The 23,035-nt window shown below is 50.3% G+C and overlaps 3 protein-coding genes across 5 annotated transcripts; 1 reads left to right on the forward strand and 2 right to left on the reverse strand.

Annotated features, from left to right (window-relative positions):
* Positions 1–43: 43 nt before the first annotated feature.
* Positions 44–9,034, reverse strand: DNAJC14 (DnaJ heat shock protein family (Hsp40) member C14). Of its 2 annotated transcripts, XM_021922483.2 has the most exons (8): positions 8,919–9,034; positions 8,559–8,706; positions 6,306–7,774; positions 2,474–2,580; positions 2,142–2,261; positions 1,641–1,801; positions 1,442–1,544; positions 44–1,258 (listed from the first exon to the last, which is right to left on the reverse strand). In XM_021922483.2, exons 3-8 carry the CDS (start codon positions 7,716–7,718, stop codon positions 1,048–1,050), a joined length of 2,115 nt encoding a protein of 704 aa, XP_021778175.1. In that variant the 5' UTR covers positions 7,719–7,774; positions 8,559–8,706; positions 8,919–9,034; the 3' UTR covers positions 44–1,047. The 2 variants fall into 2 exon arrangements, with proteins under 2 accessions (XP_021778175.1, XP_021778176.1); XM_021922484.2 differs by lacking the exons at positions 8,559–8,706; positions 8,919–9,034 and adding an exon at positions 8,201–8,314 and having other exon boundaries at positions 51–1,258.
* Positions 7,792–13,046, forward strand: LOC101021781. The gene is made up of 6 exons (XM_017946417.3): positions 7,792–7,800; positions 8,782–9,488; positions 10,216–10,435; positions 11,167–11,419; positions 12,044–12,113; positions 12,532–13,046. Exons 1-6 carry the CDS (start codon positions 7,792–7,794, stop codon positions 12,812–12,814), a joined length of 1,542 nt encoding a protein of 513 aa, XP_017801906.1. The 3' UTR covers positions 12,815–13,046.
* Positions 13,047–15,490: 2,444 nt separating this feature from the next.
* MMP19 (matrix metallopeptidase 19) lies at positions 15,491–22,811 on the reverse strand. Of its 2 annotated transcripts, none has more exons than XM_003906533.5 (9): positions 22,250–22,811; positions 21,868–21,953; positions 20,506–20,636; positions 20,076–20,291; positions 18,987–19,232; positions 17,653–17,781; positions 16,888–17,052; positions 16,603–16,730; positions 15,491–16,429 (listed from the first exon to the last, which is right to left on the reverse strand). In XM_003906533.5, the coding sequence occupies exons 1-9, from the start codon at positions 22,709–22,711 to the stop codon at positions 16,091–16,093; spliced, it is 1,902 nt and encodes a 633-aa protein (XP_003906582.2). In that variant the 5' UTR covers positions 22,712–22,811; the 3' UTR covers positions 15,491–16,090. The 2 variants fall into 2 exon arrangements, with proteins under 2 accessions (XP_003906582.2, XP_009179178.1); XM_009180914.4 differs by having other exon boundaries at positions 20,506–20,607; positions 22,250–22,807.
* Positions 22,812–23,035: the final 224 nt, after the last annotated feature.

The following is a 23,035-nucleotide window of genomic DNA, read 5'->3' on the forward strand; positions in this document are numbered from 1 at the left end:
AGAAAAAGGGCTCCAGTTATATGGGCAAAAAAGAGGGAAGATACAGGTTACCAGTTATACATTTATAGAAAGATAATCCCCTGGCTTTAAATAGGTATGTACATACAAATATGAACAAACTTAAAAAAAAAAAATACAAACCCTTGAATCACATGGGGGCTTCTGGGAACCCCTGCATCCTTCCCCCTCACCCAAGGGCAGTGGGCATGAATCTACTTTTTAAAAATGATTAATTTTAGCCATCCTTGCAGAAAAGAGCCTAAAATTGGGTGATTTACCCACAAAGTGAAAGTCGAGGGAAAATTCAGTTTCCACTCTCTGAACTCTATGCGGTAATCTCCTATCATTAGGGCTACATGCTTTCTTGTTCTGTCTTTTAAATATTATATCGGGGTAAAGGAGAGGGCTCCTCCTGAAATGGTTCAAGAAAGAAGACAGACTTGTGGCTTTAAAAGGGTGGGAAAAAGTGTCATCTGCCCTAAAAGCAAATGACAAGACAAAGGCATACAGACCCCAGGGAAATACCCAGTTCCCACACCTAAAGGGATACACTGTCCAGCCCAGGTCCAGGCCCTAGGTTCTTTACTCTAGCTACCCCCTATTTCTTTGGTATTGTCAAAAGACAAGATTCAGGCCGGGCGTGGTGGCTCATGCCTGTAATCCAGCACTTTGGAAGGCCAAGATGGGTGGATCACCTGAGCTCAGGAGTTTGAGACCAGCCTGGGCAACATGGTGAAACCCCGTCTCTACTAAAAATACAAAAAAGAATTAGTTGGGCCAGGTGTGGTGGTGTGTGCCTGTAATCCCAGCTACTCAGGAGGCTGAGATGGGAGAATTGCTTGAACCCAGGAGACAGAGGTTGCAGTAAGCCGAGATTACACCACTGCACTCCAGCTGGGCAATAGAGCGAGACTCCGTCTCTCAAAAAAAAAAACCAAAAGATTCAGTTCCTAGGTGTTGGGGGAGGAGGGATAAATCAAACTCCATCCTGTGCTGTACACAGCCCTTTTGACTCCCTGACATTGTTTTGAGGAAAGAGAAGGGGCATCAACGTTGGAAGGGCCTCCTCACTTTCTTCCGCCGCTTCGGTTTGGCTTCTCCCTTGGGTACTGTGCTGTTGGGCTTAGAAGCTGCAGTGGCACCAGGGGCAGGCTGAGGAGCTGCAAAGAAGTTCCCATTGGGCATCTGCCCTGGGGGTACTTGAAAGATCCGACTTAAGAAATCCTGAAGATCAGCAGGAGGGGCATCTGGGGTGGCTCTGAGATAAAACAGAAATAAGGCAAGAGATGTTAGAGTCATATGGTTACCTAAAGTTAGATACACTTACCAGTTCCCAAACTTCCTAGAAAATAAGGCCCCTGAGTGTCCTAAAAAGCAGGTCATCTGAAACCGTATTCAAAACTGAAATAGTGGGTAGATTATTGACAGAAATACCACCTACCTCTGCCGCCCTCTGGTGCCTGGAATCCGAGAACCAAATGAGATGTGATAGGGGACTCTGTGGGTATCTGGGGAGATACCTACACGCTGGCATCCAGCCCACTCTGTAAACATGAGAAATAATTAGCCAAAACATTGCAGTTTAGAGCACATAAAAGATCAGGAAGTATGAGCCTGTATTTCTAGAGGACAGACAGTACCTGTGATGTCATACACCTTTCCATCCATCAGTGCAAAGTAGGTGATCTTGAGGCCCAACATGCTTGACTCTGCCCAAAAGTCCCCTTCCTCAGCAGGATGCAGTCTATTACACTCAGCACAGTATCTGGCACTCTTAGGTTCCCGGTCCATTTCAAACCTCCTGCAACCAACAAAAGGATAGTTCTTTAATAATTTGTCAAGCCTACTTAGGGCATTACTAGTAGTCTTACCATTATTCACAAATAGGGCTGAAACATCTAAAATTACCCCCACTTAGATATTTCATATGCCTTCAATGTTCTATCTTAAAAGCTAATTTTTCTTAGTGCTAATTGAAATAGTCAATCTCTTGACAATATGACAAAGGTAGAAACTTAAGGGTCTTTTTACTAATTATGAGATACAGATGTAACCCATAATTACCAATACTCACGAGGAAGATCTTTGGTTACCTAATCCCTGAGCTGTGATTGTCCCATCCCTCTCCTTCTATTTCATACCTATGCTTTCCTTGGCATCGGCTACACATCATAGTATTCATTGCCTCCTTGAGGTCATCTTGCAGCTTGGACAGAAACTCATTTACTGACCGGCTCAGCTCATTCTCTGCCATTCGTTTCCTAAGAGAAGAAACACTTTGTAAGTCAGAAGGTATTGAGGGAGGGACAAAGGGAGACACATCAATTGGCCTCTTGAGGCCCCTGTCTAGCGAGAAAGACAAGTGACTTTAGTTCTCTCCACCTCAACGAGCCTCCACCCCCAAGTCCAGATGCCTCTCCTATTAAGGGTTTTTCATTTACCATTATCTGATGATTTCCCGTCTCCAACTTACATCTCATATTCCTTTCGCTTTTCAGCATTGCTGACAATGTCCCAAGCTGCTCGCAAAACCTTGAAGGCCTCCTCAGCCCGGGGATGATGATTTTTGTCAGGATGAACCTACCAAGACAGATTTCATTACAAATCCATTCCAACCCTCTCCCCACCTTGAGTTTATTCTCATATCAAAGGGCTCTCTTTCATCACCCTTTTGAAGAGTCAGCATAGCTTAATGATTAATTGCTCTGGCTCTGCAGATCTGGTTCAATTCACGGCTCTGTTAATTAGCTATATTACCTTGAATATCTATCTTTTTTTTTTTTTTGAGACGAAGTCTCGCTCTGTTGCCCAGGCTAGAGTGCAGTGGCACGATCTCAGCTCACTGTAACCTCCGCCTCCCAGGTTCTAGCAATTCTCCTGCCTCAGCCTCTCTAGTAGGTGGGATTACAGGCATGTGTCACCACACTCGGCTAATTGTTTTGTATTTTTAGTGGAGACGGGGTTTCATCTAGTTGGACAGTCTGGTCTCGAACTCCTAACCTCAAGTGATCTGCGTACCTCAGCCTCCCAAAGTGCTGGGAGTACAGGCGTGTGCCACCGCACCCAGCCTGAATATATATATCATGGATTGCTGGGGGGATTAGATAAGAATATATATGAAGTATGTAGCAAAGAATCAGGCACTACGGTGGATTCATCATCCCAGTTTGCCTGAGACTTTCCCAGTTTTAGCACTGAGAAGTCCCATGCCTCTAGAAACTCCTCAATCCCAGATGAATTGGGACAGTTGGTCTCCGGCACACACATATATCAGTCATAAAATAAGAGTTCCAAAGATGTTACATCTTGAAACTCATTCTTTTTTAACTAGAAAATTCTCATATCCAAAACTTCCTACAGTGATCTACCTTTCAGTCTCAGAAATGAAATAGCGTATCATGGTCTCAGAGGCTTTTTATATACTTTCAGCCTTCTCTCCAAGACAAATAATATCCTCTCTTCCTACAGCTTCCTGATTGTACGCATCCCCATTCCCCAAAGAGATAAAGCTAGTCTCCTGCCTGATGCCAAATAACTAAAATGCTGTTAAATTTCCCACATTCCCAAGCTAATTGAACAGCCTTTTAGTCATGTTCACACTAGGGCTTAGTGGCAGTGAGAGGTTCAATGAAAGCCCAGAGACACTCTGGTCCAGGACAAGAGAGATCTTTGGGATATAGGGATAGATGTTTTGAGGGTAGGGGAACTTAACTACATCTCTACTCCAAGAGAAATTGAAAAATGAGAATTTTTGTTAAGAATAATATTCTCCAAAACAGGATGTCTACTAAAAGAAGGTGAGAAAAGAGCTCTACTACTAGTAGAATTAGTAACAATGAGAGTAAACAATTGTTACCCACTCTAAAAATTGAGTAAACAATTGTTACCCACTCTAAAAACAGAGCAGAGGCCAAGCGCAGTGGCTCAAGCCTGTAATCCCAGCATTCTGGGAGGCCAAGGCAGGTGGATTGCTTGAGTCCAGGAGTTCGAGATCAGGCTAGGCAACATAGCGAGACCCCCATCTCTACTAAAAATAAAAAAAAAATAGCCAGGTGTGGTGGTGCACAACTGTAGTTCCAGCTACTCGGGAAGCTGAGGTGGAAGAATCACCTGAGCTTGGTGGGGGTCAAGGCTGCAGTGAGCTGAGATCCTGCCACTGTACTCCAGCCTGGGGAACTGGAGTGAGACCCTGTCTCAAAAAATATATATATATATACCAAGCTACCTACTAAGGGGCATACATTTCCCACCAAATTAATTCAGTCCTTTGGTAAGTTATAGGTGTGGTGGTTTACTGTACCTTTAATCATTAATGAAAACTTTAGTTGCCCATTCCTTTTTGGTGTCATGCAGCCATTGAGGTAATTTGCACACTGTGATGTTTTACCAGTCCAGCTCCATACACTCCAGTGTAAGTAGGCCTCCAATTTACACACCTTACTTACATTCATAATATAGTTTTATTTGTACAGAAATAGCAGTAACAATCCAGTATCTAATATCAATCTAATATCTACTTCTAATACAATTTGATAGCATGCTTGTATTAAACCATTTCCCTCAGTCATAAGTTGCAACACAACTCCCATCTGCACACCCTCTTTTTTTTCTTTTCTTTTTTTTGAGACAAGGTCTTGCTCTGTCGCCCAGGCTGAAGTACAGTGGCATGATCTCAGCTCACTGCAAGCTCCCCCTCCGGGTTCATGCCATTTTCCTGCCTCAGCCTCCCGAGTAGCTGGGACTACAGGCGCCCGCCACCACGCCCAGCTAATTTTTTTGTATTTTTAATAGAGATGGGGTTTCACCATGTTAGCTAGGATGGTCTCGATCTCCTAACCTCGTGATTCACCCACCTCAGCCTCCCAAAGTGCTGGGATTACAGGCGTGAGCCACCGCGCCTGGCCCTGCACACCCTCTTATCAATAAAAGCAACCATATTTTCATGTATGACGTACATATGCATACACTTCCATTTTCTTTCTCTCTCCTATTCTGAGTTGCTGACCCTGAAACAGCCTGTTTTCTCCTACCTGGTGCTAAAATACTTACATGCACTCCCTGACCCTCCCACACTAGGTCCATATTTGCTTCTCTGGGAGAAATAGTTGGGTTGCCCCACGTTTAAAAAAAAAAAAAAAAAAAAAAAAACCTCATTTGTTCAGGGAAGAGCAACTGAGGTGTTCTCTGAACAGGTCTTTTTCCCATTCTAGTTAGAGGGACTTCACCTAGATATTCCAGGTGAATGAGTGCTACATTGCCTAATATACCAGGTTCAAAAAATATATCTCATGACAAGAAACAAAATGGAGGGAAGATCAGACCCCATCGTAGAGGGGAAAATATCTTTTTTTTTTTCACATGGTCTGGCTTTGTTGCCCAGACTGTAGGTACATGATCCTGGCTCACTGCAGCCTCGACCTCTTGGGCTCAACTGATCCTCCCACCTCAGCCTCCTTAGTAGCTGGGACTACAGGCATGCGCCACCAAGCCTGACCTCCTAAAGCGCTGAGATCACAGGTGTGAGCCACTACATCTGGCCCAAAAAGTCTTTATGACTCCTTCCTAAGAATATGTTAACCGGCCGGGTGCAGTGGCTCACACCTGTAATCCCAGCACCTTGGGAGGTCTAGGCGGGCGGATCACAAGGTCAGGAGATCGAGACCATCCTGGCTAACATGGTGAAACCCCGTCTCTACTAAAAATACAAAAATTAGCCGGGCATGGTGGTGGGCGCCTGTAGTCCCAGCTACTCAGGAGGCTGAGGCAGGAGAATGGCATCAACCCGGGAGGCAGAGTTTGCAGTGAGCCAAGATCGTGCCACTGCACTCCAGCCTAAGAGATAGAGCGAGACTCCTTCTCAAAAAAAAAAAAAAGTTAATCTTCACCTACCCGTTAACTTTTTACTCTGCCTTCCCTTTATTCCACTCTCCCTAAAACTGGAATAGAAAATATAGGAACAGGCCAGGAGCCGTGGCTCACACTTGTAATCCCAGCACTTTGGGAGGCTGAGGCGGATGGATCATGAGATCAGGAGTTCGAGACCAGCATGGTGAAACCCAGTCTTTACTAAAAATACAAAAAAAATTAGCCAGGCATGGTGGTGCGCACCTGTAATCCCAGCTACTCATGAGGCTAAGGCAGGAGAATCGCTTGAACCCAGGAGGCGGAGGTTGCAGTGAGCTGAGATTGTGCCACTGCACTCCAGCCTGAGTGACGAGGCGAGACTACATCTCAAAAAAAAAAAAAAAGAAAAGAAAGAAAATATGGGAACAAAAGAGAGGAACAGGAAACAGAAGGGTACTCACCATCACTGCCAGCTGTCTATAGGCCTTCTTCAGTTCAACATCTGATGCTGTGGCCTCAACCCCCAGTACATGGAAAGGGTTTAGCTCATCCTCAGGAACCCCAGTCATGGTCAAGAGTCGAGCCACTTCCTCTTCAGGCTGGCAGTAGCGCCCACTAGCTACAGGTGCATTCCCCTGCCTATTAGTATTCTGCTTGACCCAAGGCAACTCCAGCCAGCCCCACTGAACTATTCTTACCAGCCGCTGCCATGGCCTGCTATCTCTCAGCAGAGTCAAGCAATGCTGCAAGGCTGGGGAATCCAGCCAAGAGAAGAGCCAGGTGGCCTTATCCCTCCAGCCTAACCGGTCACCTAGTCCCACCAGAAACCGCCATCCCAACTGTAGAAAGCCCAAAAAGACGGCCAGAGCCAGGAGCAGCAAAGCACCCAGCAGCTTAAGAAAACGGGTAAACAATCCTACTCCACAGTAAAATCCCTGGCTTAGAAACTGAAACATGACCTGGGCCCAGCCCCCCAGCCGCCCTGTCCAGACTCCCATCCAAACTCGAAAAAGGTCCAAATCACTGCTTTTCAGCTGCCTGCATGCATAGATGAGATGGCCACAAGTTTCTACGTACTCTCCCACCAATACCAGCAGTTCAATCAGCCACCAAAAGCCTGCCTGTCCAAGTTGACACAGTTCCTCAGCTCCCCACAATCCCAGGCCTCTGCGCTTATCTGCCTGACTTCGTTTCCGGCCCAGCCGATGTCGACCAGGGGACCTGGGATCCCTTCGTCCACCCTCCCGAGTATCCTCCTTGGTTGGAAAGCGGTGCCGCTGTCTGCGGGATGCGGGTTTCTTTCCGCTGGACACACGTGAAAAATCACTGGGGAACTTAAGAGATTCTTCATCATCATATTCCTCTTCCAACTCTTCATCTTCCCCCAAGGCTGGAGAGGTACAGTGGTGGCAAAAGTTGCTAGAAGAGCCATTTTCTCCCTCAGAGTAACGCCCTTCTGGAATTCCAGGTGTTCCCTGGCAGTTGCAAGCAGATGGAATGGAAAGAAAAGAAGGGTTCCCATCCTCCTGATACCCCGCCTCATCTTCTTTTGAGAGTTCCTGGTCCACTCCTGACTCTTCTTCTGACGATGTCTCACTCTGGTCAGGGTCCTCTGCATCTCTAGGTGGTCCTGGACCCCTTGGGGGTCCATGGCTTGGGTCCAACCAATGGGCTGGGTTTGGGTGCTGTGTGTACTTAGGACCAGAGTGCTCTGTGAGGCAGCGGGTACCATTAGGAGCAGTCCCTGCTGAGTCCCTGAGTCCTGAGAATGAAGGTATTTCAGGGTCCACGGAGGGTCCTAAAGTCCTGAGGGAGGCACCACCACTATGGTGGGCTCCACACAACCCTCTTTCTCCGGGGTGCTTCTGGGCCATGACCCCAGGGCTTCCTGAGGGTCTTAGGTCACAGCCATCATGGTGTGTTCTGATGCCTGTAACAGATGTCAAGATGGAGACGGTCAAGGATGAGACCAAGAGAGGAATTAAACAATCTTAAGTAGTGGACACATTTAATTCATCCACCTCCCTTGTTTTCCCAAGTTCTTTGGGGGCATTCGCTATTCCTAGCAATAAGCCAAAACTAGACTCACCACAACCCTGCTTGCTCCCTCCCCTCTCCTCCAAATCACCTAAGTTTTTCTTCTTTCCCTAGAAAACTATAACCTTCAATCAGGGAAAAAGGGAGGTACCGTAAAGGGTGTGGTCGGGGGAGGGTGGGTCACTCTTAGGAAAATGGGAAAGGCGGCCGGATAGGGGGCCACAGACTGCCAGTAAAGGGTGGGGGCCGTGCGGCCCTGGAGGAAAATCTGGGGGCGGAGCTTAGGGCTGCCCCTAAGAAAGACTACCAGGGAACCCACCGACTGTGTAGAAGGGACGAAGGTGGCCGGGCACGGTGGCTCACGCCTGTACTCCCAGCACTTTGGGAAGCCGAGGCGGGCGGATCACGAGGTCAGGAGTTCGAGACCAGCCTGACCAATATGGTGAAACTCCGTCTCTATTAAAAATACAAAAATTAGCCAAGCGTGGTGGCGCGCACCTGTAGTCCCAGCTACCCGGGAGGCTGAGACAGAAGAATCGCTTGAACCCGGAAGGTGGAGGTGGCAGTGAGCCGAGATCGTTCCACTGTACTCCAGCCTGGGCGACAGAGCGAGACTCCATCTCAAAAACAAGCAAGCAAACAAACAAAAAAAATAAAAACAAAAAAAACGGACGTACCGAAGAACGGCGGTAACTCCTCCCCCTCGAGCCGCCCGGCCTGGGGCCAGGGTGAGCTACGAGAGCCGCTCTCCCGGCTCCGCCTCCCGCTCACGCTCTGCTTCCGCCTTCCGTCCCCGCCGCCGCCGCCGACCTGGCCCTACTTCCACTTCCGGGGTCACCAGGGAAGAGACGGGAAGGAAAAGAAATAGTGGTTGGCTGAGAGGCGAGCCAGTCCGGCTAGTGCTGCGTCGACTCCAAGGAGGCGGTCCTACGGAAGTACTGGCCCCGCCATTTAAAGACCCCTCCCTCCGCGTGTGGGAATAGGATTCCCGCAGGTTGCACCGCTGGAAGCAAGGCAAGTGGGCTCTGCACCAATACCTGCAGACTAAGGGCAGACTCTCAGGGTTGCTCTGGGTGTATTCCTGGGCTTTGTATTCCTGGGAGATGGAGGGCAGCCACCGAGCCACACGTAGTCTGTTTCCCTTGCAGACAAAACCGGGGAGCTCAGAAGAGTCACTGCCCTGATCCCTTCCGTGCTGGCAGCTGCGAGGACAGAGGCCCCTTTGTATCCTGCGGTGCGGAGGTGGAGCAGAGGAGAGGGTGCCCCGGACTGGCCCCCACCCTCGCCCTGCAGCGCTGCCCCTCCTTTCACAGCAACCCACGGCCTCCCCCTCGCTTGACCCAGCTGGCGAGCTGCCCCTTATACCTGGATCCGCCCCTTGGGACGCAGCTCCCCTGGCCCGATCACCGAGCGGTGCCTAGGAACTGGGAGCGTAACTCAGCTCGGCTCAGAACCTTACCCGAGAGCCAAAGAATACTGAACTCATCTACATGCTGCTTGACATCTTATCTGCATACCAAGCTATTTGGTGGACGTCCACATGCGCCCCCGACTCCCGTTCCGTCGGTGCCCTCCTCTGCACACGGCTCTAGCCTTATACCTCTCCTGTCAGTGCCCCTTCCAGGCCCCGTCTTGATCCGAAAGTTTTTCCACCCATGAACCCCCCGCTGGCGCTCCCAGCCTAGCAAAAGCCCCTTCCCTGGGTCCACGATCCCGACCACCCGGCTCTCCAGAAGACAATACTCCAATTCTCTGGGAAGTGGAAGAAACCAAGCTGGAGCTAGGGGGGCGCTGGGACCCCTATTGGGGCTTTGAGAGCTTCCGGTTGTCATCTCCTAAGTATTCGGAGACCCTTCTCCGAAACTCTTGGGGTGACTCTCAAGACTCTTACCTGCTATATAGTTGGGGGTCTCTGGTCCTGGACTAGAGCAGTAGGCAACCTGGGTCCCCACACACACAGGGGAAAGAGTTGGAGGGGCCTGCCTTGTGATGTCACCCCCCCCTCCACCCACCGCGGACGCACGGGCGCGCGCGCGCGCGCACACACACACACACACACACACACACAAACACACACGCCCTGTCCCCTTTCTCTACCCCCCAAGCTAGTTGCATTTAGCTCACAGAGCCTGGGCTGCGACTTGAAAGAGTTTAGGCAGCAACAAACAGAGTGGCCCTGGGGATGCCCTCGACCGACAGCCGACCCCTCGGCGTCTAGGACCTCCGAGCGGGGATGCAGCTGGGGGTCTAGGGAAGCACTTCCACCCCCTCCTCCTCAACCCTGGCAGGGTGGTGAGTAGTTAACATCCCCTCCCCAACCCCCATCTTGTTCAGGGTCCCCAGACTTCCAAGCAGATTGAGGAGAGGAGCTCCGAGAGCCAACCCTCCAGCCTGTAAGGACCTTGATATCCAAAGGACAGCTGAAGGAAGTAAAGCGCCTGCATTTATGCCACTTCATTCCCACAGTGCCCGAAATGCCAGCTCCTCCTTGGTGTTCTCCTTTCAGGATCTGAATTCAAATCCCATTGGCAGCCCTGATACCGCTGGGGGAAGGGTAAGGTAGGAAAATTCCCACCAGTATCCTAAGGGGAGGTGCGAGTGGCTACCAGGATGTGAGATGTCTGTGGGCAAAGTCCTTGCTTATTCCATGAGGGGCTGTGGGATTAGGACTGTGGCTGGATGCCCCTTCCTCCAACAACTCCATCTCAGCATGAAGCTGAGGCTTTAAAACCCTGGCAAACTGTGGGTGTGTCTCTACTTAATTCCTCCTTCCAAACTCTTGGTGTCTGGTTTTTTTCCCTCTTTCTGCCCTGTGGCTGGAGGAGCTGTCCGGAGACCCTACCATGACTCATACTGTCCTGGTCTCCCTCCCTCTCCCCTCTCTATTAACCTCACCCTTCCCAATCTCGTGAGATAGTATTAAGTCCCAGTCGCAGATAGGGCAATAATGTCCCTGCACCCCTCCCTCCACACATCCAGGGCTTCCTGTTCCTTCCATCCTCACCCTGAAGAGCTGCAGGGTGGTGGGGGTAGGCAAAGGCTCATTACTTTGTAAGATTTTCATTATTTTATAAGATTTCCTTTTACATTTTACTTAAGTGTCCTTGTTTCAGAGAGTGGTAAAGACAGATCCTGCTCCTCTCAATCCAATCCTATAGATTTCTTCAGTTACCTCAACAGGGTCATACTGGCTTCTGAAATGGGCACCATTATTTAAAGTAAATAGAGGTACAGAATCCTCAAGATTTATGGGCACCTAAGTTTCTGTCCCGTGCCCCCCTGCAGGTTTCCCTATCCCCTAAAGACATTCATGGATGGATGAGAGGAGCTGACATCTCCCCCTCTGTGACCACTTTCTCTTTGGCCCTGGAGGAAGTCTTGCCCCTGGCTGTGACATCTGACCCCAGGCCCTTTAATCAACAACTCCCAGAGCCTCCAGACCCAAGATGTGTTTTGGAACCCCAGGACAATCCTGAAGTGGCACCTGCCCTGGTGTGTGCCCTTTGCTGCTGCTTTGGAATCATCTACTGCTGCTTCGGTGAGGGCAGGGCCAAGGACCTAGGGGGCCATTACCCGAGACTGTCACCCTCAAGGATGATGCCAACTTTCCTCCTTGCTCCTGAGCCATCTCACCTCCCTGCCAGGGGTTCCTACCTCCAGTGTGGCCCATGTTGCTCTGGCTGTATTCCTAGGCCTATGTCGTTGCTCTTGCCAGCTTCTTGTCCATCCTCCATGCCCATGCCTTCTAGCTCTCACTTCTGGCATCTATCATTTGCCCTTCTCTTACCTCCTACCTGAAAACCCCATTCCTAAATTATTCTCTATGTTTCAGGCTTCTTCACTCTTCCCCAAAAACCTGAATCAGCTTGTGCTGATTTTTTCCTATCTGCTATCCCTGAAAGGACAGACCTTCTTTCTATCCTTACTCCCCTCAATGTATCCATCTTACCTCTTGATTTTCCCTCCCATTCCCTCACAGTTCCGGAAACAGTGACCCCCTGACCCTAAGCTACCCCTTTCTGCCCCTGGGCTTGAGGTCTCCTGACATGCTGCTCCTGTCTTCTGCTCCTCTAGTGAGCCATTCCTCTCCCCTGGAATTCATCAGAGTCATCCCCATAGAGCCCCCTTCCTGCCTCTCAATGCCTCCTGCCTCACTTCCCAGGCTACCGCTGCTTCAAGACAGTGATGTTTCTCTCCGTTCTGCTGTCAGGAGCTTCCTACTGTGCCACAAAGTGCGGGTGCTGGAGACACAGCTGAGCCTGGAAATGAGAGTGGGCATTGCTGTGGTCATCACCACAGCACTCTCTACATAGACCACTCCTCTACGGCGTGGTCACCATGCTGGTTCACTGTGTTGGGCTCTTATTAACTGGTCTCCTGCTATGCCTGACCTTGGGTGCTGGAGCCCTGCTCTCCACTGAGCCTACCTTCAGCATGGGTGCCAGCTGGGGGGCTGCGGGGGCCGGCGCTGCTGGGAACCCTGCTCACACTTGGGTGGTCACGTCCATTCACAGTTCTGGGCACAGCCCTGCTGGGTTCTGCAGTGTTTGTGGCCTATGCTGACTAATTCCTGGAGGGGCTGGCACTGGGCAGTCGGCTGGGCCAACGCCTGTAGACACTTCCACCCTTGTCTTCTCTCTGCTGATATAGCTGGGTCTTACTGGGGATTTGGCCAGCCTTGGGGGCCCTTGGGGCCCTGGCCCAGTGGAAGCTCATGCCTGGGGAACATGGAGGCCATACCAGTGGTGAGTTAGTGCTGTGGTACAGAAGCAAGGTCATGCCTGAGGAACATGGAGGCCACACCAATGGTGAGTTAGTGCTGTGGTACAGAAGCAGCCAAACTGTGCCTACTTATGTCCCCAGTTCCTACTTGAGGAGGGGAAGGGGAGAAATATATTTGAGGAAGGAGAGTGGGGGAGGATGTCCAAGGTGAATGGGGCAGGGCACTGAAAAAAATGTTGAAGGAGTCAGGGGAAGCAGGAGAGAGTTGCAGAAGGAAAGGAGGATCTCAGGGAAGTCTAGGAGGAAAGAATAGAATTCCAAAGAGTTTCTTTTAGAATAAATGGGGGGCCGGGCGTGGTGGCTCATGCCTGTAATCCCAGAACTTTGGGAGGCGAAGGCGGGCGGATCATGAGGTCAGGAGATCGAGACCATCGTGACTAACATGGTGAAACCCTGTGTCTACTAAAAATACAAAAAATAAACTAGCCAGGCGTGGTGGCGGGCGCCTGTAGTCCCAGCTAATCTGGAGGCTGAGGCAGGAGAATGGTTTGAACCCGGGAGGTGGAGCTTGCAGTGAGCCGAGATCACACCAGTACACTCCAGCCTGGGTGACAGAGCAAGAGTCCGTTTCAAAAACAAAAAAAGAATAAATGGGGGGAAGATGAGGCTTGAGAGAAACATAACAGGAAGGTCAAATGGGTTTCTTTAGAGTGTATTAGGGTAGGATTCAGGTCTAAAGAGGCCTCCTTGAGTCTGTATTGCCCCCTCCTAAGCAGTGGTCTTTTTTTTTGAGACAGTCTCACTCTGTCACCCAGGCTGGAGTGCAGTGGCATGATCTTGGCTCACTGCAACCTCCGCCTCCTGGATTCAAGTGATTCTCATGCCTTAGCTTCCCGAGTAGCTGGGATTACAGATGTGCACCACCATGCCCGGCTAGTTTTTGTGTCTTTAGTAGAGACAGGGTTTCACCATGTTGGCCAGGCTGGCCCTGAACTCCTGACCTCAAGTGATCCACCCACCTCAGCCTCCCAAAGTGCTGGGATTACAAGCGTGAGCCACCGCACCCGGCCAGCAGTGGTCTTAAGCCACCAGCAAAGGCATCTCCAACTCCTTCCGACCCTTTAGCAAAAGGCCAAATGGCACTGGATCCCCTCTGGGGTGGGGCTTTGTGAGGGCAGCTATCAGCACCAGCTCCCTGCCAATACCTGGAGCCCTGCTGACAGTCTCACTCCAGTGAGTGGGGGGCTTGGGGACACCCTGGGCAGATGGAGCAGAGGGCATATGGGGATGGTCAGGGTGGGAGGGGGGCTCTGACCCAGGCCCCTCCTTCCTCTCTGCCCTGTATCCCCCCAGCGTTATTTCCAGAGTCTTCAAGAGTGCCAACTGGGACCAGGACCCCAGGCCACAGCCCCCTACGCCATCCTGGACCTGGATTCTGACTGTGGTTCCACTGTACCCCTTACCTGAATCTCTGGTTCTAACCAGACCTGAGCCTGGACTTCCACTTTTGCCCTCACCCCTGTGAGGGCCTGGGAGCACTAGGTGGACAGGGTTTGAGCCACAGGACCTGCACATAAACTTCCCCACCTCTTGGACTTGGGGATAGGATCTGTGCCTCAACCCAGACCAGCCTTGTAGGAATATGTTCCAAGAACAGAGAAGAGTCTTATGGGGAAGGGGGAAGAAGGGAAGTATGAATATTTACCTCCGACCAATAATAGAGGTACCCTGGTCCCCGAAGAAACTGACTACCGAATTCCCTCCAAGCCTTACCCATATAGTCTTTTTTTTTTGAGACAAGGTCTTGTTCCGTCCAGTGCCGTGGCGTGATCATAGCTCATGACAACCTTGACTTCCCCGGCCCAAGCAAGCCTCTCATTCAGCCTCCCGAGTGGCTGGGACCACAAGCACCACACACAGCTAATTTTTATTCATTTGTTTTTATTTTTTTTGCAGAGACATAGGGTCTCCCTATGTTGCCCAAGCTGGTCTTGAACTCCTGGGCTCAAGTGATCCTCCTGCTTCAGCTCCCAAAGTGCTAGGATTATAGCCACCGTACCTGGTCTTGAAATAGCCTTTTAAATATCCACCTCAGCATGCCTCACAGTGGTAGAAACAAGCGGTTTTTGTTTTGTAGGATCAGGGAGCTTCTAAGGCATTTGATAGCTTTTTGATGGGAAGAAGGGCTCTGAGGAGCTCCAAGATACCCCCATCTCCAGGCACTTCATTAGGGGGTAGTTGGGTTTCTTTGACCTTCCCCCTGGGCCCCATAGGCTTAAACCCCCACCTCCTACCTCAGCTAGGAGCACTAGCTTCCATGGTGCTTCCACTTTTCTCCTCAACCTGGGGAAGACCACAGGGCAGTGCCTGCCTCAGGACCTGCCTTCCCCAAAAGCTGGCTTCTTGCTCCAAGGAGAGAGCATTGGCCCATCTGCCAGAGTCTTGCCTTTTGCCCAGAGGAGCCTGGTCTTCAGGGCTGCATAGGAGACAAGTGCTTTCTCTGCTTCTCACTGTGGGTGGCACTAATTTCCTCCTTAACCAGAACTTTGTTCCAGCCACTAACCCACTCTAACTCTTCCCCCTCTGACTCTCCTGCCCCAGGTCTGTTCCTGGTTTCCCAGATGCATAAAGGAAGACATATCCCTCCCCTGGGCAGCAAGGCTACAATGGGAGGGAGGGAGAACATGGGAGCATGTGAATAAAATGGCATTACATACTGAACCAGGAGTCCAGCCTCTGCTGTTGCTGCTCTTTTCTTTCTCTGCACCCCGAAACAAAGAGCTAACCATCTTGACAAATCCTCTGTCCCCTAAAGATCTAATAGAGGTACCTGTATCATACAGACTACTGTAAGAGTTATACAACCAGACAGCTAGAGGAAGAGCTGTTCAGTTCTCTCTTATGAACATAGAGTTAGCCTTTATTAAACACAAATGTACCAGACACTGTGCCAGGCACTTCACATACAGTATTTCATTTAGTGCAACAACCCTGCAGGACTGGTCTTAACCTAATGTTGCAAATGGGGAATCTGAGGTTCAACAAGGTTAATTAGCTTGCCCATAACCATAAGCACGTAAATGTGATTCTCAAGGATTCCAAGGCCCTTGTTCAGTTTAGTGGCCATGCTGTTTTCTTGCATTTTATGTAAGAAGAACAGGACCCAGGCATCTGCCTCCACCATTGACCTCCAGAAAACAGATGACACAGTTGGAAGGGCTGTCTAAGACAGACAGGAAATGGAGTTGGGGGCCAAATCTGAGTTAGGGGAGCACTTCTCAGGATTGAAAGAGCACAGGAGAGTGGTGGCTGGAGCTGGAACTGTTAGAGGCCTGAGTTCTACAGTCATGCCCCTGCTACAGCACCTGCGAGGTTCAACTGAGCAGACAGGTATTTCATTCAGGTATTAGGCCTCTGGGAGGGAATGAAAGGGTGGGTGGTGGAGCCTGAGGGTGTAATGTCCAAGATTGTGCCTGTGGGTGAGCAGTCAGTATTCAAATGTGGTATCTGTGGCTGAGAGAGTGGTATCCAAAGTTGTGCCCATACCTGAAGGAGTGGTATCCCCACCTGATGGGGTAGTGTCTACAGTCTGGGGACGACAGTGCATCCAGTTGTGGGCAGTATTTCTGGGATAGCCTTTCTCTACTCGAAGCTGCTGGTTGAGGCGCCAGTAGACTTTGCCTTTGAAGAAGAAGACTCGGCCATCTTGCCAACTCGTAGCAGCTGAAGGCTGGTTTGGTACTCCCGTAAACAAACCCTTGATTGGTTTGGGGTAGCTCTTGAAGTCAGTTCGGGCCAGCTCGTCCCACTGCCAGTACCCGGAGCCCTGGATATGGGATGGGTGGGGAGAGGAAGAGGAGAAAGCTTAGGACCCCCAGAGGTCTACCCCCAGCCCAGTGCAGCTGCAGAACATCTCCCTTCAAGCACAAGCTTCGATTCTCAGTATAAGGTAGCCCACCCCTCCTAAGAAGGGATTTGCCCTTGCTTTGAACTTTATACCTTAAAGAGGAACACCTTTTGGTTGACAGGCCAATAGAAAGCTGCATCCAGGTTAGGTTCTACCCTATTCAGCTTCTTGGGGAAGCCAGGAGACATCTTGAAATTAACGTAGCGCCACACCTTGTCTCCTGAGAGCATGTGAGGAGAGAACAAGTCACCTCTGTCCTCAGGTGATAGCTTTTGGTCTCCTCCGGTCCACCCATACAGAAACTTCTCATTTCCCTCCCTTTTATAGTTTAAGATTAGGTCCTCCTCAAGTAAGATACTGTAAACTAGCCCCCTTACCCTTAAAGAAGTGAATCCATTGTGTTCGAGGCGAATAGACAGCAGCATCCAGGTTTCCGGGGAGCCCCTCCCAAAGGGCAGACACTCGGAACAAGGGGCCTGGTCCTGAATCTGATACAGTCCACACGTAGTCCCCCTTGAAAGCATAGGTCGTCCCACGGGGCCCTTAGAGTAATGGTGTGTCAACAAGTCAAAAAGACAGAGGTCAAGTAGACAGAAACTTGGGGGTATCTCAGGCTGACTAACAATTTGCCCTCCCCCTGCAGGCTGATTCTTCAAATATTCATTCAACTTTGATTCAAGGAGAAAATTAAAGGCAGAGAAAGAGGACTCAGAACGCTTTGTTGCTCAAATCATTTCAGCTTTGGTCTACTCAACAAAACAAAAGTCCTGCAGATAGCTATTCCTCCTTAGGAACCTCAGCCTCCCCTCCAAGTGGCTTCCTAGTTGTCCTTCCAACCAGGTGCAACACCCTCTCTAACAGGCAATCTGGTTAATGTAGTTTTCTCCATCTTGCTGCATTTTCAGATGTGTTCTAGTGGCCCTAGAGGGTGGCAACCTTGGTAAGTGCCTGCCTAAGCCACCTTTAATTTGGCTCTGAACTCTCCCTCCCCATGTCACATGTCTCCTTCCATGGTCATTAATGCCTGGGATCTAACCTCCATTGCTCATGCTGAAGTCCCATGTCACTCCCATATGTCCAGGCCTCAGGATCAGCAGGCTGCCCCCACTGCCTGCCAACAGCCTGGAGGGGAAGGACCTCACCCAGCATCATGGCATCCAGTTCACTACTGCAGGGGTCTGGCATGGGACTGGGTTCTGTGGGCACTGGGGACACAGTGGGCAGCTCTGTCTCTTCTTCTTCCTCATCCTTTATCACTGGACTCTTCTTGCCTACAAGGTAAAGTCATGCTGCTTAGGGAGAGAACTCACAGCACCTGTCCTCCGCACCAGTCTCCTGTAAGTTTTTCCCAGAGGCCCCATACAGAGGGGAGAAGGGAATCCTAGAGCATTGTCATTCGTGGTAGGCAATATTATGTTGGTATCAGTGGAAGACACATTGTAGGTTTGAGAAGCACCAGAAAGGGAGAGCGAGGATTGTTAGAATGTGCATTCTTGCCGGGTGTGGTGGCTCACACCTGTAATCCTAGCACTTTGGGAGGCTGAGGCGGGTGGATTGACTGAGCTCAGGAATTCAAGACCATCCTGGGCAACATGGTGAAACCCGTCTCTACTAAAATACAAAAAAAGTTAGCTGGGCATGGTGGCGTGCACCTGTAATCCCAGCTACTTGGGAGGCTGAGGCAGGAGAATCGCTTGAACCCGGGAGGCAGAGGTTGCAGTGAGCCAAGATTGTGCCATTGCACTCCAGCCTGGGTGACAGAGTGAGGCTCCATCTCAAAAAAAAAAAAAAAAAAGAAGAAGAAGAAGAAGAAGAAGAAGAAGAAGAAGAAGAAGAAGAAAGAAGAAGAAGAAGAAGAAAGAAGAAGAGGAAGAGGAAGAAGAAGAAGAAGAAGGAGGAAGATGGGAAGAAGAGGAGGAAGAGGAAGAAGAAGAGGAACAGGAAGAAGAAGAGGAAGAGGAAGAAGAGGAAGAGGAAGAGGAAGAGGAAGAGGAAGAGGAAGAGGAGGAAGAGGAGGAAGAGGGAGGAAGAGGGAGGAAGAGGAGAAGAGGAGGAGGAGGAAGAGGAGGAGAGGAGGAGGAGGAGGGAAGAGGGAAGAGGAGGAAGAGGAAGAGGGAAGAGGAAGAGGAAGAGGAAGAGGAAGAGGAAGAAGAAGAAGAAGAAGAAGAAGAAGAAGAAGAAGAAGAAGAAGAAGAGGAAGAGGAAGAGGAAGAAGAAGAAGAAGAAGAAGAAGAATAAGAATAATGTGCATTCTCCATCCCCAAGCATGGGTGTAAGGAGAGAGAGGCCTGGAAGGTAGATTAGACATAGAAAAGTCAGAGAGAAACTGTTCCTGAAAATGAAGAAGACTGAGTAACTGGGCTGGAAGAGAAGAAAGACACTAAGCTATATCCCTACATGGAGGCTAGACCTGTCTCTTCAAGCCTTGACATGGGAGTCAGACTGACCCTCCCCCTCACTAGGGGAAGGGACTGACCATAGAGAGCCTGGATGCCTGCCACATCATCTGGGTGTAGCTTGAAGTGGGGCTGGTAGCCCTGGTAGACTGGGGCCATGAGGGCCTGGGAATATCGGGAGTGCCCCAGCCCCAGGGCATGGCCCACTTCATGGGCTGCAATGATGCGCAGGTTCACCCCGCGGTAGGTCCCCTCAGTCCAGAACTCGTCTTCATCGAAGTGCACACTGCCCAGCTCTGGGATGTCGGCATGGGCCAGGACTCTCCCTGGACAAAGGCAAAGGTGAATAGGAAGGGGGTCAGAGCCCGCTAGGCCAGAGCACACCCTGCCTATTATAAACTCTAATTAATGCATGCCCTTAAAATTCCCCCAGCTATGTTCACTGTCTCTTAGATGCTTCTTTCTCTCCTTTCAGATTCCCCTGTCATCACCCAGTTCTCTCAGGAATGCCCATCACTGTCCCTTACCTCCCCAGCCACTCCATGCTCTCTGACCCAGTCCTCTCTGGCCCATACCTCTAAGGTATGCCTTGAACAGGGGAACTTAAGGGAGAAAAAGAAGCATAGGCAGCCAGGGGTGATGGCTCACACCTGTAATCCCAACATTTTCAGAGGTCAATGCAGGATGATTGCTTGAATACAGGAGTTTTAGACCAGCCTGGGCAACATAACAAAACCTCATCTCTACAAAAATTAGCCAGGTGTGGTAGTGTTTTCCTGTAGTCTCTACCTGGGAGGCTGAGGTGGGAGGATCACTTGAGCCTGGGAGGTTGAGGCTGCAGTGAGCCATGATTGTGCCACTGTACTCCAGTCTGGGCAACAGAGTGAGACTCTGTCAAGCAAGCAAGAGAGAGGAAAGAAAGAAGGGAGGGAAGGAGGGAGGGAGAGAAGGAAGGAAGGAAGAAAGGGAGGGAGGGAGGGAAGGAGGGAGGGAGGGAGGCACCATGTAGATGACCAACTGCTCCCCTGCTCCCGTTAGAAGGTAATTAGAGTGTATGGTGCAGGTGGGATAAAGGGCAGCCCAAACATCAAGGTTCCAGAGTCACTGGTTCAAGGAGACAGAGGTAATCTCAGAGGTCTATGGGGTGGGAACTGAGAACTGTTGCCTACCAGGCCCATCAAAAGAATTGGAACAGTACAAGCTTTGGCGGCCATGGAAGGAGAGGCGGATGTCAGCCCCACCAGCCTGCACCTCTCGGAAGGTCAAGGGAGCCACATTGCTCCAGTCCTGGAAGGCTTGACGCAGGGCTGCCCGGGCTGTGTGGGATGGAAGGGTGGAGGGCAGGTTCAAGATGCGGAAAGTCAAGTGCTTCTTTCTCCAGCGGCCTAGTTAACGACCAGAAAACAGATTAGAAATACAGATCCTTCTGCCAACCCCAGAGAGCTCCTCTGGGTTTAGGCATTCAACCCCCAAGACAGGTGATAACCAGGTAATCACCAGGTATTCAACACTGAGCTGGTCCAGACTGTCCTGATGCCACCCACAGTCCAGAATCACAGCACCCCTCCTCTCCCTCCCTTTTCCAGGCTCCGTTCTCACCCAGCAACAGGTATTTAAGGGTCTTCTGGTTGAAGGGATCCTCTAGGCCACAACGAGGCTGCTTCATGCGGGCCCTTGTGGCATCATCCAGCTGACCTGAGACTGGAAGTTCAGATGCTTCCTGAAAAGCTCTGAAGGAGGGAGAGGGATGGGTCTACCAGGACAGGAAAATCTGAAATGACCGGGAGCTGGAGATGATTGCTCTTTGACTTCCTGCTGCCCAAGGTCATGGCCAAGAATAGCACAGAATCCCTGAAGCTGACAGGGTTACTCCAGCCTCCAGTCCTCATAATTTGGACTTTCTACAGAAATGGAGATACTCCAGCTTCATCTCCCCATTTCAGGCTCTTTCATTCGAGTAAGCTGACCCTCAGGTGTAGCCTTCCTCCTCTACTGTAATTTATTTATTTATTTATTTATTTATTTATTTATTTCTTTCTTTCTTTCTTTCTTTCTTTCTTTCTTTCTTTCTTTCTCTCTCTCTCTCTCTGTCTCGCTCTCTCTTTCTTTCTTTCTCTCTCTCTCTCTCTCTTTCTTTCTTTCTCTCTCTTCCTTTCTTTCTCTTTCTTTCTTTTTCTTCTCTCTTTCTCTCTCTTTCTTCCTTTCTTTTTTGGTAGAGATGGGGTCTCACTGTGTTGCCCAGGTTGCTCTCAAACTTCTGGGCTCAAGCAATTCCCCTGCCTGGATCTCCCAAAGTGCTGGGATTACAGGCGTAAGCCACCATGCCCGGCCCCTCTACTGCAATTTCTAACCTTCTCCTACTCTGTGGAGGTGTCCGGCTCCCCTGCTCTGGAGAGCTTCCCACTAGTGCTCCCACCTGACAGCCTGTCCTCTTTCAACCTCTTCCCCTCCTGGCTGGATACCCCTCCCAGCCCAGCTTGCTCTAGAGCAATTTCATCCATCTACGGACTGTCATAGGGCCTATGGGCTTTTCAAGGGACCTGAACATATCTGAGAGCAGAAAGAAAAACAATCCATTATATCAACATATAAAATTATAAAACAGAAATAAGTACTGAATTAAAGGCCCACAAAAGGTAACAGCATGTCAACAACTCAACTCAGTTTTACATATCATTATACTTTATGTGGGCTATAACTAAATATTAGTATTTGAGATATGATGTGGGTAGAGACTCCAAAAGAGTGCTTAGGGCCTAGGGAGATCCAATGACTGTATTCCTGGTCTGTGAATCCCCATCTCACCCCATGCCCCACCACCATAATAATGATCGCCACCCATCTCTAGATCCCTGCCATGGTTTAGGGTCAGGAGGAGGTGGGCCTAGGGAGAGGAAGGTATGAGAAGGAAGAAGACCTTTAGACCTTAGCCCTAAAGGCATGCACCTCATAGCTTCTCACCTCAGAGCCTCGGTGATATCTTCTGGCTTGAAGTTATTAGATCCTTCTAGAGGCTTCTGTAGGTACCCATATTGCGACAGGTACTCCTGTGATGGGAGTGGAGGTAAGCAGGTTAAAAGGGGGTTAGTCTCAGAGTAAAGTTTCTAAGTGACCTAACAGGTCCCTCAGGAGAGAAGGGGCTAGATATGGAAGCACTAATGCAGAAGCACCTTAGAGAAGGGGCTCAGGTGGAACAAGGGGAGGCAGCGGGAGATGGGCAGGGTAGACCATGGGGCAGAGGGAGCAAGAGAAAGGCAGGCAGGCTGGGGGTCAGGAGGGAGGCTTGGATGGGCAGTAACCCCTGTCCCTCCCCTGGCCCAGGTCTCTTTCTTGGGGGACTTACCACGGCCATCTCCTCTGCAAGCCCCAGGACCCGACCTGAGACTGTCATGGGGAGTAGGAAGCCCAGCCACAGCTGCTGCCAGTTCATGGTCCCACCAGACAAGAGCTCCAGAGGCTGGCTGTGCCCTCTGACCTGAGATTTCTGGGAGCCTGGGGGAAGCAATGCTAGGCAGAGGGACTCTTTCCTCCAGTTCTTTTTACTCTCCAGCCTCTGGTCCTCTTTATAACAGCTGAGGGGAATTGTGGGGAGAGGCAGAGGGAGGTGACTCAGCCAAGAGATATGTTGCAATTCACCATTAACACTTGCCCTACCAGAGAGTGGAAGCCAAAGAGAGTTCCCAATCCCTTTCCTCAGAGTCCTCTGCTGGAGATGGAAAAACTTTTCATACTGCCCTAGGGTGAGCATCCGGGCAGGACGAGAACCAGAATCTCTGGAGAGTCTAGAGATAGGGACCATGGACATCCCCTGGAGTTAGACATCGCTGTGCCCCAGGGACCCTGGGCCAGCAAATCATCTGCCCCTACCTTTGAGTTTCCCTAGGATAAGCTGAGAGGTAGGAAACAGCTGAGGTAGCTTGGGTTTCAGGTGAAGGAGTCAAGGGTGAAGTCCTCAGTTTCTTTGTACCCAAGACCAAGTTGGGAATATAAATGCTCCTGAAACCCACTTATGTCTGCTTTAATAAAAAGCCATTATTTCAAGAATCTGATGAGCTTGGAATATGTGGGTGTAGGTGGGGCTTAACAAGGGCACAAATAAGTAAAGGGCGCAGAGCCTACCCTCAGGGAG

Source organism: Papio anubis, chromosome 9 (assembly GCF_008728515.1).
Source record: "Papio anubis isolate 15944 chromosome 9, Panubis1.0, whole genome shotgun sequence".
NCBI lineage: Eukaryota > Metazoa > Chordata > Mammalia > Primates > Cercopithecidae > Papio > Papio anubis.